The following is a 16802-nucleotide window of genomic DNA, read 5'->3' as shown; positions in this document are numbered from 1 at the left end:
ATTTTGTTTGGTTATAAATAGCATTTATCTTTCACAAAAAGGAATCATCAGTATAATGAGTGCATATTTTGTCCCTCTATTTCTCTACCCTTGGGAAAAGACGGTATTTGCCAATGGACAGGCACTCGACCATCACAGTGAAGCTGGTGATATGGTGAGGTTGGTCTTGTTGTTTAATATTCAAAGTTTTTGTGCAATGTGAACACACCATGATGATAGGCATTTGTGTAACTTTTAAAACCTTAGGAGGAGTGGGAACTTGTTGCGCACAGTGTTGAATTTTGATCTTAGACTTGACATTTTCTATCTCACAAGGATTTGTGTGTCTGCAGATACTGATATTGAGTAATACTTTAATTAGTCTGCCATAGGACATGCTAAATGATTCCAAGAATCATTTTAAATCAGCGAAGGGTGAAGACGGCAAGACCTACAGTCATTTTCTACTTCATTATTAACTGAGCCCAAGGAGGTCATTATGATCTTGTCTATTTTAAGAACATGCTCAAATGAGGAATGGCCTCAGCTTATTAAATAAATAAAGACCTCCTGCTGGAGAATGTGGGCTGGTCTGGTAATGCATAGCTATTGTCTTTTGACCTTCAAAAGTTTGTAATTCAAATTTTGATCATAAATAGTGCTACCGTTAGGATCCATCTCAAAGATCCTGTATTTCATACATGAAGGAACAAAATAAGAAAATATGTGATGAAACAAGATTCTGCTCTGTAATGGTGCTTTTTAAGACAAAAACACAATTATTATGGATTACATGTTTTCAAACTCCTGATCATATGAGTGTAGCCTACACTTTGTCAGGTAAAGTATTCTGTTTGTGTTCTAATAGTGTGCATTATTAATTAAAGACAGTTGTACTACATTTGTAAGCCATAATAGTTATTTGAAACTAAATTCATGATGAAACGGAAGTGACAACATATCCTTTCTTTCGTATGCCGTATCTGAGTGTAATGGATTATTGAAAAAGAAAAAGTGTAGGGTGGGTGACTTGGTTCTGATTCTGCTGTTGACTGTATTTTGAGATGTGGGTGTTGCACTCAAAAGTGGAGGCAGATGAACGTGAGCTTGCCAGGGGCAGAGTTTAAGCGGACTAAATGATTGGAGAAATCCTGCATATGTCACCAGAGAGAAGTATAGCCTTTTGTCATTTTCACCGGAAAGTCCACTTATGACATTTTGATATAACATTACGAGGTCAAAACATAAAATTCCTAGTTATTTATTTCATTTAATCTCTCAGAATGTGTATTCCATGTAATTTCACCATTGTAACTGAAATTGTATCTTTCCCGGTAACTTGTCGAATCTGACGATGTAATTACAACCGTTCGGAAAACTGTGCTAAAGTGAGTCTGAAGAAGTTTTAAAAAAATCAAAAAAGCCCTAAGAACAACTGTGTCTCTGTCAAATGAATTTAACATATGTTTGTGATGCCCTTTAATTTTAATTTCAGTTTTTTTTTCTTTAGTTATTGCTGTTACAAATTATACTTGCAAAATTTGAAAATAGTGAAATGTCTCGAAAACACGTAGGCCTTACTAATTTTAAAAAACTGAGGGAAAAAGTGTCTGCTGGAGAGAAAGAGAGGGGGATTTTTTGTAAATCTTTCAGTTCTGACTGCCTTTCTGTTATTGTTCAACATGTTTATGAATTATGGGTGGGGTGGGAGGGGAGGGAGGGATTGGTAGGTGGGTAGTTCATTTCATCCGTGTTTTCATGGTCTCATTCTGGCATGTACATTGTCAAAAATAAATATATTAATTAAATGGAAGAAAAAAAAAGAAAGAAAGAAAGGGGGCACTTTTGCCTCCATTGGTAAAAAAAAAAAAAAAAAGGTAAAAAAAACTCCTAACCAATCCCCGTTGTGTATTTGACTTTCATCGGTTAGTGTTGAGAAAAACATCTAGCAGAGAATGCAGCTCTCCACTGACCAAAAAAATCTAAATAAGTTATTTGCTTAAGATCGATGTTTCAATGTCACTGTTTATCTGTCATGAACTTAAACCACAGAAAGAATGAGGTGTGCTTTTTCATCACTACGTAAGTCATCCAGCAAGAACTATTAGGTCATATAGGCTACTTATATGTACTCACACACTGCGCTTTAGGTAAGTGGAATCTGTATGTTAGTTTGGTCGGAAGCTAGTTATTTTACTTTATAAAGTTATATAAATTACTATAAATACTATATTTATAGTAATTATATACTATAAATATAAAAGTAAAGTATAAAATACTATATACTTTATAGTAACCCTCCACTTAGAATGCCTTTATTAACCCCCCAGAGCCGTGTGGATTCCTTTTATAATGGATGGATGCGCCTTGATGGACTTCAAAACAGAAACGGCCATTCACTGCCATTATAAAGCTTGGAAGAGCCAGGTCATTTTCTAATAAAACTCCAATTGTGTTAGTTTGAAAGAAGAATGTCATATACACCTAGGATGGCTTGAGGATGAGTAAATCGTGGGCTAATTTTCATTTTTGGGTGAACTATGAATGGGAGCCATATAACATTTTACCATACACATTCAAATTTTGCTGAAAACCCTCAGTGTGAAAGATTAAAAAAATATGTTTTTTTAATCAAATGATATTTCTCTATAATCACTATTCCATTCAGTTTGTGTCTGAATAAAACTGAAGTGTTTTTTCCTCCTCGAATATGAGCTCCATGTCCCCCGATATTATAGCCTACTATATGAGCCATGATGTGTCATATGATACTCAACATGCATTAATCAGAAACTCAAACACTTTTTCAGAATCTGTGGAACTACTGTAGTTATTACAAAACTGTGACAAATTTTTTTTTAATCTAATCTTTCAAATGTTTCTCCTAAAACTGCATTTTTTAAGTAAGATAAATGTCACATTTAAATAAGATTGAAATGGCACAAATAAGTTGATGAAACAGACGCTCATAGAGTTAAATATTAGTCAAGGTTTGAAGTGCAATATTCAGAATGACGTAGTCCCCTTGCAAAGTCAAACCAGCATGACAGAGAACAGATAAGAACATCCACTGAAGCAGCAGAACACAGCGCTGTAAACATCATTTATTCATTCATTCAGCAGGACACTCACTGTGTTCAGGGCAAAACTCCAGCTTTAATAGTCAAGTCAATACATAGACAGAAAAATCAAACAAAAAGACATCAGTAAAGCCCCAAAAAAGATTAAAAAGAAAAAGAGAAAAGAATAGTTGAAAAGACCCAAGTCATGTTAAGTTTTAATATTCCAATGTTAAGTTTTAATATTCCAATGATTTTTCTTTAAATAATGACACTGAAACTAATGCATAATTTAGTGCAATTTACATAAAACTCTAGAAACTTTAAATATACCATCTTATGACTCTCCTGTCACTTAAAACATCCATATTATGTATTTATCATAAAAAACAGGGCAAAATATACAGTTTAATTAGATTTTTAAATGTTTATACAAAAAAAAGAGAAAAAATAGAGGAGAATATAAAAGCTCTTTGGCACAAAAAAAACTTTAAAAGATATACCCAAAGATGTATACCTGCAGCTCTCACAGAAATATGTTGAACTTAAAAAAGAAAAAAAATATTATGAAAGGGCACTACATATAACCAATGGTCATTAAAACTCCCAGAGTAGTAGATTACAAAATAATCACCTCATAATTAGTATATTTTTGAAGATTAAGAGAAATAAATGCCAAATTTGGAATGATGAAAACAGCAAATATGGTGGTATGGTGGCAACCAAGGCATTGGATTTACAAAGCTTTTTAGTGTGGAAACTCATACTGTTAATCTACAAACATCTCATCTCAGTGTAAACAAAAAAAACAGCAATCTTATTATGACGAATGTAGTTTTTATAGAAGTTCTCTTGTGTGAAGCGCACTGTTAACACAGGAAAAAAAGAAGCCTTGCACTTTATCACCGAGACTCACACGGTGGGTGCCAATTGTCAAATCAGATTCCCTGTCAAACAAAGCTAAACTGTGTAAAATTCTGACTCTGTCAACCTGATGAAAATATATAGCATCTTCGGTCTACGATTCAGATGTGATTTAATAGAAAGAACCTGAGTCGGATGGTCAGTCCAAGCATCAGTTCATTTTGACACATAAACTACCCATTTTCAGCTGACAGGTTAAATAATAAATCCTGAGAGTAACTGAAAACAATATTGACAGTACAAATATGACTTGCTTGCATCAGTGTATCTTTGGCTGATTTTACAACAGTAACAGCACAGTTGTGAGCAGCAAAGAGCTACAAACGGTTATATTCATCCTCAGCAGGTGATAGTACCTACATAAATCCTTTACGTAGTATCCGAAATAAGTTGTCACTCAGTCCATCAAAGGCATACATCTGCAGCATTTGGCCAGCTTGCTTTGTCTCTTGGTTTCCGGGGTTTTTTCAGCCATTAGACCATCCATATAGTGACCACACTCCTCGATGGCATCTTCCACACGGGTGATATAAAGCCAGGTAAAGATTACTCCAAAAAACTAACAAAAAAAAGAAATAAACATAAATAAATAAATAAAATCATTATGTGGTATCGGAAGGGTTTATTGCATTAATTGCCTAATTCAAGTTCCCCCATAGCAGATCTGGACTTTGATTGGCCCTTCCAAAACCCTCAAAATGACCATTATGTACAATGTATGCAGCCTGTTTCTAATGGTTGTCTGATGAACACTCTCATTAACTGTCGCCAGAATTGACTGCAAATCTCTTGATGGGACCCTGAGGTTCTTTGAGGTGTCAAGTGGCTCTTTTGGTCCTGGCATAATGGTAACATGTACTTCAACGCTTATGGTAGAACAAAAGCTTCTTTCAAACAGTACACTTTTGTACCTTGTTTAACCCTAAAGGGTGGATAATAGTACCTTTAAGGAACATATTACCTAAACAGAATCTTTTGAAAGGAGTGTGCAGCGATAAACAGAGATGTAACTTTTTCCACACACAGAATGGGCCTTTCTGTTCATTGAAGCTGTACAGCTCATAACAAAATCTACATTGCAAGTTTAATTTGATCAGTTATATCGCCTTATATCAACATTTGGTGAAATGCCAACCCAATATCTTCTCTTATCTTTTTCACAGCACTGTTAATCTGTGCACTTCTACACTATTTGTGCAGAAATATAAATCTTGTAATAAACAACTGGGGTGGTTCACAGTGAAGGGAGACTGACTAATGATTTTGAATCAACTTTGAATCACCATTTATGGGAAAAAAATATGTAACTAATTATAAAAGCTTCTCGGTTTCAACACTTTTCTGATAAAAAAAAAAGTCCCGCCGCCTCCTCCCATACACATAAACATACTTGCTCACATGCACACAAGCATAAGACTGAAGAATGTTCAGATGGAAACATTATAATCCAATATGAATGTCACTGGTAAAAAAATCAACAGTATATTCATGTCTTTCTCAACAATATCTGTGCTTATCACCGATAACACTATATATTCTGGCATAATTTCCTGTGAAACTACAGATAGGATAGGACTGTCCGACCTGATAGAAACTTAGCCTGTTCTCAGCACCTCAAGAGTAAAACCTCTAAGAGTCCTAATAAGAGTAAAGACTGAGATTACGGTTTGCGTGCATGTGTTTTTCTCTGTGTTGGGGGGGTTATCGAAGTTGCAGCATTATTGAAATGGCAACATAATGGACTCAAACTGCATGTGATTATGATAATCCACATCTGCGACTGGTGTTTTTCGGTGCATCAAGGCACCTCTTTAAAACTGGTTAAAATGGGGGGACACACAGTAACAGCTGCACATTAGAGGATGCTTTTTAAAGTGAGACGGATTTCCAGACTGCTAATTTGCTCAAACCGGTCTACTCATGGTGCTCTTTTGAGAGAAGTTTAAATTCTTTTAAACCATGTCTCTCTCACCAGGCAGCCACCTCTTCATCAGTGCGGAAAGGGGCATATTATGTAAAGAGGCGATTTAATTACATTGAAATAATGAGTTGGCACAGATAATGATGAATAAAAGACTAGATGAAATATCTCCATAAAGCCAAATTCTTGGCCTTTTGAAGAGAAAATTATTGGCACTTTTCGCTACGGCAAGTTTTATTAAAGTAAATATATGAATATGAATATTAGTGTTTCCAAAATTCAACTTTTTTAGCTTAATGAATTATTTTGCTTTTAATTTAAATGTATTACTACTACTACTACTACTACTACGACGACTAATAATTATTATTATTAAAAAAATATTAACATGTATTAATATTAACAACTTTAAATATAGCACATTTACGCAAATAATTCTAAAGTCCTACTACTCAATACTCTTTATCGTGATAGTTTAAGCCAATTAATTATATAAAATGTTCTTATTTATACATCACAGTAGATGTGTCTTGTCACTGTTATCTCTAATATCCTATTTTATTCTGAGAAGAACTGACCAGATTAAAAGTTTGATATTTGTCTGCCATGATTACAGGCTTCGAATGACTGTGGGATCAAGAGGAGCTCTCGAAGCTGGGTTATGCTGTAATACCTAATAAACATGAATATCTATATCTATATGAACATAAAAACAATAGGATGGGACATTAATACACTGCGGTGTCATTTTTAAAATGTGAAAAAGAAGAATGGTTTGCCAGAAATGCTACACTCTAAAAAATGCTTGGTTGTTTCAACCCAACTTTGGGTCAAATATGCACAAACCCAGCCGTTGAGTTGAATTGTTTAAATTACATTTTTAACCCAATGTTTGTGTTTGTCCATATTTGACCCACAATTGGGTTAAAACAACCCAGCATTCTTTAGAGTGTAAAATGATGGCCTACACAACAGTAGGTTGACAATAAGCACTGTCGTTTTTTTAAAAAGGAAATTACATTCTCGTGGATGGATACAGAAGAGTTTTAAACATATGTGTTGTTGTAGGCTGTCCAGTAAGTTTTTCTTGTCATTCAGCAAAGAAAGAGAGCAGGATGACATTTATAATATTTAATTGGCTTAAAAATTCCCCACCCAACCCCAACACCCTTATAAAAAATAAAAAAAACATTTAAAACTGCAATAATTGCTGTCACAACTTTTATCTCGGACTCTTCAAACACTTTGAAAGGTTCTTACAACCAAAGAAAAATGCCTTTTTTGTTCTTGGCAAGCTTGCAAGGGATAACAGCATGTATGTTTTAAGAAAAGTGCATAATTTGTAATATTAAAACTGAGTTGGTGCAGGCAATCTGAACCTTCTTCTCTTACCTGAGGTAGTAGGATGCCCAGAAGAAGACCAGCCATGACTGTATAGTTGTCCATGAACCAAATTAAGACTGCATCAGTGCAACCGCGGATGTAGATAACATCTACATATTCTAGCCTCTGTGGGCAAAGGTCAGGCCAAAGAAACAGAGGTCATATTCAAAGGTCATCTGTTCATTATTCAATTCTAAGAGTCAAAAAAGGTCCCTCTTTGCATCTCTTATTAACAACTAATATTGCGAAGTAATGTATTAAGGGATAATTGGATGGCAGATCATCATTCATCTGTGCATGCTGCATATACTCAGAGCCTGTTAAAATTCAGAGGTGGTTCTCATTGCTCTTCCCAGATGATCTGATAACCGATCAGACCTTTGACCCCTCAAAATGACTGCATTTATATCAGGTGGATCGACAAAGAGAACTTTTCTAATATCAGAATGCACTTATAAGCTACTCTAACTTTCTTTTTCGTTCGCAAAAGCAGATCTAACCAAAACATCATCAGACACAGAAATAGAGAAATAGAGTTGATCAGGGAACATACCTCATTTTTCAGGGTCATGTATCCACACATCGTATTAACAACTTCAGACGGCTGTAAAACACAAGCAAATGCAGTCTTACCATTTTCATAGAATTAAACTATCTCTCTTAAAAACTAAGATTGCAAATAGATCTGGCAAACAGCAAAACCTATGGGGGGGAAATCGTTTTACATTTTCAAGTTGGATCATAGAAATGAAATTACACATTGTATATTATGCTAAGATGCTAATGGTTCATCTTTGAAACACCAATAAAGATATTTTTTATGTAATTTAAAAGTTCCTCAATAACTTTCAACCCATGTTCATCATAAAAAAGCGATCGAGTCTCTTCAGAAGATGTGGATTAAACCACTTTATTAATATCTGTTTCTTTTACAAACTCCTTATGAACTTTGTAAAGAGTCAAAGTTTTAGCTGCATAGACTTTCAATGGAGGGACATAAATATCTCAGATTTCATTTAAACATCTTCATTTGTGTTTTGAAGATAAACAAAAGTATTATGGGTTTGGAAAGACATGAGGGTGAGTAAATGACAGAATTTCCATTTACGGGTGAACTATCCTTTTAAATCAACTCTTTAAATAAGTTCAACATGACCTCATTAAAATGGAAAAGGTTCCTTTATATAGATTTTCCAGACTGCATCAATGTAGTTTGTTTGCCTGATAACAACACAGAATAAGCTGATGACAGGACCAACTTACATTTAAAACGACAAGCACATCTGGTGACAACGCGAAAAGATAAACTGATAAGTGCATTGAATTTGATCATTTAATGCATCCTTGGAGCAACAAATTCCGCTCAAGGGAATGTAAAAAGCAGGGATATATGGTTAAATTAAGCTAAACATTACTTTAAACAGAATTTCAGATGGAAGGGTGATAAAGAATTCATAAGAATCAAATTACACAACTGGTGTGCACATCCCAAACACCCAGAATTGGGCGCAGGTGCAGGACAACTGAGTAATACAAATGAAAAAAAGAAGTGTGAAGTCCGAACACTGAAAAAGCTGCTCCAAGGAATTTATTAGCAAGGCAACGTTTCGACCATCAGGTCTTCATCAGGCACAATTGTGCCTGATGAAGACCTGATGGTCGAAACGTTGCCTTGCTAATAAATTCCTTGGAGCAGCTTTTTCAGTGTGCGGACTTCACACTTCTTTTTTTCAAAAGAATTCATAAGAACCATGCCTTAAGATAGTAAACTTAAATCATTTATACAAAAAACCTGCATTGTTTGTTCAGTATAATTTCGTATTTGGAAAATGCATCAGCCAAATTATTCTTATATGGTCCTACTATTTTTTGAGCTGGTTAACTGGTGTAAGGTTTACTTATATTGTAATAATCTGGTTAGAAGCAAAGAACAAACAGATCTCCATAAGTCTTAATAAAGTGGGATTAAAGATCACTTAATTGGTATTAAAGGCAATATCATCAGATTAGATTCTGATATTCAATTTCAGACAAAATATTCTGATCTAATCTTCACATATAGAAAGCATTTTAGTGTATTACTTTGTCTTAGACCGAGGTAATGATGAGGTAATGCTTGTCCATAGGTAATCTGCACACAGCTGGATGTTGGCAAACAAACTTGTTAGTTCCAAAACTAATGAAAAATGAATGTCCTTTTGACTGCAAGACCTGTTTAAGTATTGCACTTCAAAGGAATTGAAAACGTTGTTTTCAACTGTCCTATGCAACTTCAAAAAATGAGATCTTTTAATATTCAGGTGAATCTAATATCAAGCTGCAGTGACATGTTACTAACATTCTGGCTTATGTTAAGAATGTTTGACAAGAAAATAAATGTGCAAGATACAAACTAACAAACATAGCTGCCATCTTTATTGTAACATGGCATAACAATATCTTCCTGACTAAAACAATACGTACAGATGCGTCATTCCTGCTATGCAGTACATTTTCCTGTCACCATCATAAGTCACTTTATAAGAAATATTCCACACACACAAAAAAAAAGATTTCTTGAAAAATGCCTATTTTTTCCTATAGAATGAAAGTGAATGGAATCTAAAGGTGTTTGGAAACCACAAATCACCAAATTATCTTATTTTATGTTTCGCAGAGGAAAGAAAGCCATACAGGTTTGGAACAACATGAGGGTGTGTAAATTATGACTTAATTATCAACATTATTATGTGAACTATCACTTTAACTAACAAAAGTCAGGTCCCTTCCATCAGGAAATGACATCATTTTTGGCACAACAGCAGCAGCACAAACATTCCACCCTAAATTGACACTCGTGTAAGCGGACTCTCAATCCCTCTTTGAAATATGGCTAACTCTAGCTCTTTATTTCCATCCTGTTAGACAGTTAGTTCATGTTATTTCCATTGTGTAAATAATCAAGCTTTCAATCAGATGCTTCATCAGAGCATATTTTCGAAAGTCTGGTACCCTTTTATAGAAATACTTCTTAAAATACAAAACACAAAAATTCACTTTTAGCAGTTACAGATTTCAAAAGGGAACAAAACAGGAATGACCCAGATAACGCAGGATCATTATGAGCTCAACATGTCCATAAATGAACAAATGTAAAGCAAAGCAACTGGCTGTTATGGAAACTGGAAACCCTGAGCAGAAATCAACTCATATTCTACATCATTTCAAAAAAATGACATGGACAAAGTTTCTTCCTAATTCACTGGATGAAGTGGCATTATTTTTGTACCTGTAAAATTGAGCAGAGCTCAAATGGGACAGAACATGATTTCCATTACACGAGAGTAGATGTTAAAACTTCATGCTGATTTGTACTCGGCTTTCGCCAAGATAAGCACGCCTGGCGTACACCAAAGGATTTTCACAGTCCCAGACTAAAGGCCGGCAGTCTTTAGGAATCTTACTGGAGTCTCGGCGTGCTCCCGTCATCTCGATCGTTAAATGTGAGGTGATAATCTGCAGTCGGCGACCCGATTTATGCCAGTCTTTCTCTAGTCTTTCATATCAAACATGTTTGATATTATCGCAAGTCTTTAGTCTGAGACTAAAAACTGTGAACCCAAGTCTTTAGATGTGAGCTGATAATCTTATAAAGTCTTTTCTAAATCTTTTCAAAGTCTTCAGGTGTACAGAAAGCATAAGACGTAGCTTTACAGTAACCTATGCTTCTCCATCCATTTCCGCTTCTTTCCAAATGGTGATGTGAATCTCCTTCTGTCTGGTGTTAATAGCTGCAGTGTATTTGCACACACAACGGCTGCAACCACAGTGCGGTCCTTTCATGACTACCGTCTGGATTGAGCAGAGTAGGGGACATCTCTAGGGCAGGGGTTTTCAAACTTTTTGTGTGTGTGTACCACTATTTGTAATCAAGAATTTTCACGGACCACCTCATAATACACATAATAAAATATATCTACACACAGTCCTTCCTGAATTAATCCGCACCTCTAAATAGGCTTACTAACATTAAAACTATAACTGGTCATCACATCAGTACAACAGCTTGTTAAAAGAAAGTTTACTGCACACAACGGCTGCCACATATTTAATTTATTTATTTACTCAAGCGCCCGAGGGCATAATCAGGTTCATTTCAGGGATGCAAACATGTATGGTCAAAAAAGAGAGAGGTAATCGAAGCCCTCGCCCCGCGGCAAATATCCAGATACTTACATTGCCGCCAACCCATGCCACCCCTATGGGCACATATAGTAAAATGAAATTTTAACAAAAAAAGGTTTTATAAAAAGATAAACCTCACATATTTCAGCCTTTAAATCATTTTTATAAAAAGAATGAGTCAAAAAAAGATAAATTACTTGACATTTACATCGATGCACATTAGCTTATCTTTTATTATTAGCTAATAGTAATATTCGGTCCGATTTTCCCGTGCCGTCTGTCGTTGCTATGCGCGCTCTCCACAACTTAGTTGTGCTTAGTAGCTAATAGATTTCCACCACCGAAAAACGCTTGCTGTAGCTCTGCTACAAGATTTATTTACGGAGAAGAGAAAAACACACATAGTGTTTGGGTGCACGTGCATTCTTACATTCTTCATTGACTGAGTTGTCAATGTTTACGGAAAGGATGAAGCTGATTTGTTTGTTCTTGTCACATGAACTGCGGTGCGTTTGCGGCATTATGAAAAGTTGAGGTGTTTTCATCTCGCTGTGCCTAAAAAAATGAGTGCGTCACTTCAATTATGAGCCCACTTGCCGCGCGCCTACATGAAATAATGAACTTGAGAGCGCAAAAGACACGATATATGAACGGCCCCTTGATGAGCTACCTCCAATCGAGCGACGTGTTGGAGACCCCAGTAAAAGATACGCACCAAGAAGAAACACTAGCGTTTCACGCTTGCGCGCATACTGCTGTTTTGTCGTGCAGTATTCTGATTTGCTTATTTCCTATTTACTTGTTTGGTGGAGGCAATCCAGAATTACTGTTGGTGAAATTATAATCAGACAAATATTTTATATAATGACAAAATATTTGCCTCTGCCGCTTTCCTCTTCAGAGAACCTGTTGCTATCCACCGATCCATGTTGTGGTTCTAACGGCACTGAACTTGAACTTCACGGCCGAGCACCACTAGCCTATTTTAGTAATCACACAATAACCTGACAATTTAATTTAAATTTTATATCAATATAGGCCTACATATTCTTTTTACTTTTTATTTTTTTTATGGGGATTCCTGGTAAAATGAAGGTAAAAAATATTATTTTATATTTTATTTTGCCTTTCCACGGACCACCTGCAGTACCCTCACGGACCACTAGTGGTCCGCGGACCACAGTTTGGGAACCACTGCTCTAGGGTCTTCAAGTGGGCACCTTCGGTCCTCAGTGTTTCGTCGACTAGCCCAAGACACCTCAAGAGGGCTCGACAGTGACTCTGGCGTCCCAGAGTCACCCCCCTCCGTCCCCCACTCAACTCAGCCCAGCTTACTGACCTTTACATCCCTCCTGCTGTTGAGGCTGCTCCTTTGACCTAACCACAATCTCTCACAACCTCTCCACAACCCGACCATACGCGCCAACCCGTTTGACTAAGGCTGTCGAGCCCCACTGCGGACGTTAAAGCGGTCAGTGGCAATGGTTCCGTATGGCATACTACCGCAAAACAGAATATCTGCCCAAACACCATTTCTCATTCACGTAAAATACACAGGACCGTAATAACTGTAATTAATATGCAAACTATACAAATAAACCAACAGACTCATCAAATTTTCGAAACCGTAGCATGGCAGCCAGTACACATCCAGCCAGACTCTTTCAGTCTCAACCACAGCCAGTTGCTGCTCCTCTCTGCTGCTTCAGATAAGTTCTTTACTGTGCGACGCAACCCTTGGTCACTGAATCCGACGTCTCTGAGGAACCGGGTTGTGGAGTGTGCCACAAATCCTCGACAACCCACTTCCACTGGATAGACCCGGACTCTCCATCGTCAGCATCCTCCCATGGCACTTTTAACTCTATCAGTTGAACAATGCGTGCTGGCGCAGACCACAAAATAATATCTGGTCGGAGGTTAATGGTGGCAATCTCAGGTGGAAAAATAAGCCGTTGATCAAGATCAGCCAGCATTTTCCAGTCCCTAGCAGCTTCCAGTTGTCCTGAGCGAGAATTGGTTTTAACACCTTTTCTTGGTGGTTGCTCGCCTGGGCGGAGGAATATTGTCTTCTGTGTGTAATGTTTTGCTAGAACAGGTGGCAACTTATTGGTCATGTTACGCTTGTCTTCCAATGCTAAAGCCAAACATCGGAGTCCTTGGCCATGGCGCCAAGTAAACCGACATTGGCTAAGAGCCACCTTACATCCTGTCAAAATGTGCCTTAATGTGGCAGGTGATGAACACAAAGGACAAGAGGGATCCTCTCCTACCCAGAGGTTTAGGTTCTGTGGTGATGGGAGAACATCATATGTTGACCTGATAAGGAAACTGATCCTACTCTCTTCCATTGACCAAAGGTCTTGCCAGCCCATCTTGCGTTGTTCCACACTCTCCCATCTCATCCACTCTCCCTGCTTGGCCTGGGAAATGGCCTTTATACACCTCATCCTCTCCTCCTGCTTTCACACCTCGTTGACTATGAGCTTCCTCCTTTGAGCATGGGCTGCCTTGTGCCATTTAGGAGGAGCTAAACTGAGCCCAAAACCCCCTCTTCCATGCTGTACCTGCCCCACGATATCACCAATTTGAAGGGTAGCCTTTGCCTCTTCCACAGATTTCTTTGCGGACCACTTTCTACCAGTTTTTAACACAGGTGCTGCCTCCCTTACACATTTGTCGCGTGACTCTACTAAGGTCATTTCCAGTCTGACCTTGGCGCACTTAAACTCCTCAGTTAAAGCAGAGACTGGCAGCTGCAATATTCCTTTACTATAAAGTCCCACTCTGCTGAGGCAGCGTGGAACTCCCAACCATTTCCTGATATATGAACTTATTAACGCTTCCAGCTTATCCACTGTTGTCAAAGAAACCTCGTACACAGTCAGTGGCCACAGCAACCTTGGCAGTAGACCAAACTGAAAGCACCACAGTTTTAGTTTCCCTGGTAAAGCGCAGCTGTTTATGCTCTTCAACCCTTTCACTGCTTGTCGTCTAACTTCTCCCACTCGAACTGTGTCCTTTAGATCCCCATCGTACCATCTCCCAAGACTCTTCACTGGCTTCTCAGAAACTGTTTGTATTGCCTCACCATTAATGAAGAATGTTTTATCTACCACCTTGCCTTTAATTATCGAGATGCTCCTTAATTTAGAGAGCTTAAATTGCATTCGTGCCGATTCAATGTTACTGGTTAACTTACCCAATAACCAATTAGTGCAGGCTACTGTGGTAGTCATGGTTGTCATGTCATCCATGTATGCTCTGATTGGTGGTAGTCGCATCCCAGAAGCCAAGCGCTCTCCTCCTACTACCCATTTTGATGCCCTAATGATTACTTCCATTGCCATGGTAAAAGCAAGTGGAGAAATTGTACATCCTGCCATTATTCCAACCTCTAAGCATTGCCATGTAGTGCTGAATTCTGGAGTTGAGAAACTAAATTGCAAATCTCCAAAATAGGCTTTCACTAAATTTGTTATCGACATCGGTACCCTGAAAAAATCAAATGCTGCACCAAAGAAGCTCATGTGGCACTGAACCATATGCATTAGCCAAATCCAGGAATGTCACATGGAGCTCCTTCCTCTCCTTTTTAGCTGATTGAATTCGTTGCCAAATAACATTGATGTTCTAAGCATCCTGAGAACCCTGGAATGCCCGCTTTTTGAACTGAAGTGTCAATGAAGCCATTCTTTAATAGGTAGGTTGACAATCTCTGAGCAATAATGCTGAAGAAAATCTTACCTTCGACATTTAATAGTGAAATAGGGAGAAACTGACTGATGTTTGTAGCATCTTTTTCTTTAGGTATAAAGACTCCACCTGCTCGGCGCCATGCTCTAGGTACAACCTGCTTTTCCTATGCCACTTTTATCAATTTCCACAGAATTCGTAGAACTCCTGAAGCATTCTTGTACACTCTGTACGGAACTCCATTAGGCCCTGGAGATGATGAAGCCCTTGCCTTTCTCACAACCTGCTCTATCTCTTTCAACTTAGGTGCACAGACCTCCATGTGGTATTCTGGTGGATTGATGGGTGGGATGTCTGACGGAATTGACATAGGCTCATGGCTTTTTGAACCTGTATGCGTTTTCTCCAAATATCTCTCTGGCACTTTAAAAGCATCTAGGGTTGAGCTATTCTTCTCACTGGTGAATAACTTCTTTACGAATTTGAATGGGTCTTTATAGAAATTAGCCCTCGCACGCTCCTTTTTGTAGCGTTTCCGTAGGCGCTCAGCTCTGCGTATGGCCATATCTTTTATGGCCCTTTGTAAGAGATTGAGTCCCTCCTTCTGACCTTGTTCTACTCTTTTTCAATTGCTTCCTCAGCTGCCTCCTTTCTCTAACTAACCCTTCAATTTTCTGCTGCCGTCTAGACATTCCAGGAGTAGTTTGTACTTTTTCCTTCCTTTTTTCACACCAAACCTCTCACTTCCATATACGTAAATGATGTCCCCAAATTTATCCAGCTTCTTTTCAACTGTACCAGTTAACCTTTCCAATGCAAAGCATTGATCTGTGTTTACCGTGTCCCATGCAGTTTTCTCACAAGCTCTTGGCCATCTAACTCCAGGCCTATGCCCGTTGAGGTTCTTTTCTCTCTTTTGCTGGTTAATCTGACCGGGTTCACAAGTATCAATGTGTTCATCACTAACTGTGCAAACCCTCCTCTCCTCTATGACAGGGGTGCTGATATCCTGCAAACTGTGGTTTGCTTCCTGTTGCTGGATTCAATTCGACTGACTTGACTGACTTCGTTAGAAGTACTGATCAATGCGAGGCCCTTGTCCCTTCTCTCTCAAGCATTTCATTTTCCCTTGATGAATCTTCAAACCCCTGACCGTTGTCGCCTTGCTCCAGCCACAGACACAAGCTTGGAGTTCAATGACTTTGTTAACTGCAGAACCTGAACTAGTCTTTTGTGAAGTACTCTCCATACTCATATCCGTTTCCATTCCAAAGTCGTTAACCATGTTGTCCAACATTGAGTCATCTTCCGCCCCCGCTCTCGCAGACTCTAGGGGTATTTTCCTCTTTAATTTCTCAGAAGCCTTGGGCGGGTGTCTCCAGCATCCTGTAAACACAGAGCTGGATACTGCCGACAAGGGTAACTAACCCTTACCAGCCCCATTGGGGTCTCTTTCCTCCTGTCAGCTGTCTCTCCAGGCTGTTGCAAGGTCTTTCCCTTGTTGCCAGCAGCACTATTCACCGCAGTCACTGGACGTATCCAGATCTTCATGATTTCCATTACACGAGAGTAGATGTTAAAACTTCATACTGATTTGTACTCGGCTTTCGCCAAGATAAGCACCAACTAAGACGTAGCTTTACAGTAACCTATGCTTCTCCATCCATTTCCGCTTC

The 16802-nt window shown here is 38.1% G+C and overlaps 1 protein-coding gene across 1 annotated transcript in view; it reads right to left on the bottom strand.

Moving 5' to 3' along the window:
- Positions 1-3065: 3065 nt before the first annotated feature.
- tspan15 (tetraspanin 15) overlaps positions 3066-16802 on the bottom strand; it is a 29121-nt gene continuing 15384 nt past the window's right edge. Inside the window, exons 6-8 of the mRNA XM_077237149.1 lie at positions 7820-7870; positions 7276-7392; positions 3066-4521 (exon numbers count right to left, since the gene is read on the bottom strand). Coding sequence (XP_077093264.1) covers positions 4360-4521; positions 7276-7392; positions 7820-7870 — 330 coding nt within the window. The 3' untranslated portion in view covers positions 3066-4359. The remainder of the gene's footprint in view (positions 4522-7275; positions 7393-7819; positions 7871-16802) is intronic.

The sequence above is a fragment of the Siphateles boraxobius genome, unplaced genomic scaffold (genome assembly GCF_051911475.1).
Source record: "Siphateles boraxobius isolate OS27281-9 unplaced genomic scaffold, OSU_SipBor_1 20, whole genome shotgun sequence".
In the NCBI taxonomy this organism is placed as follows: Eukaryota; Metazoa; Chordata; class Actinopteri; order Cypriniformes; family Leuciscidae; genus Siphateles; species Siphateles boraxobius.
The sequence above is the reverse complement of the archived record's forward strand: the minus strand, read 5'-3'. Positions and strand labels throughout refer to the sequence as shown.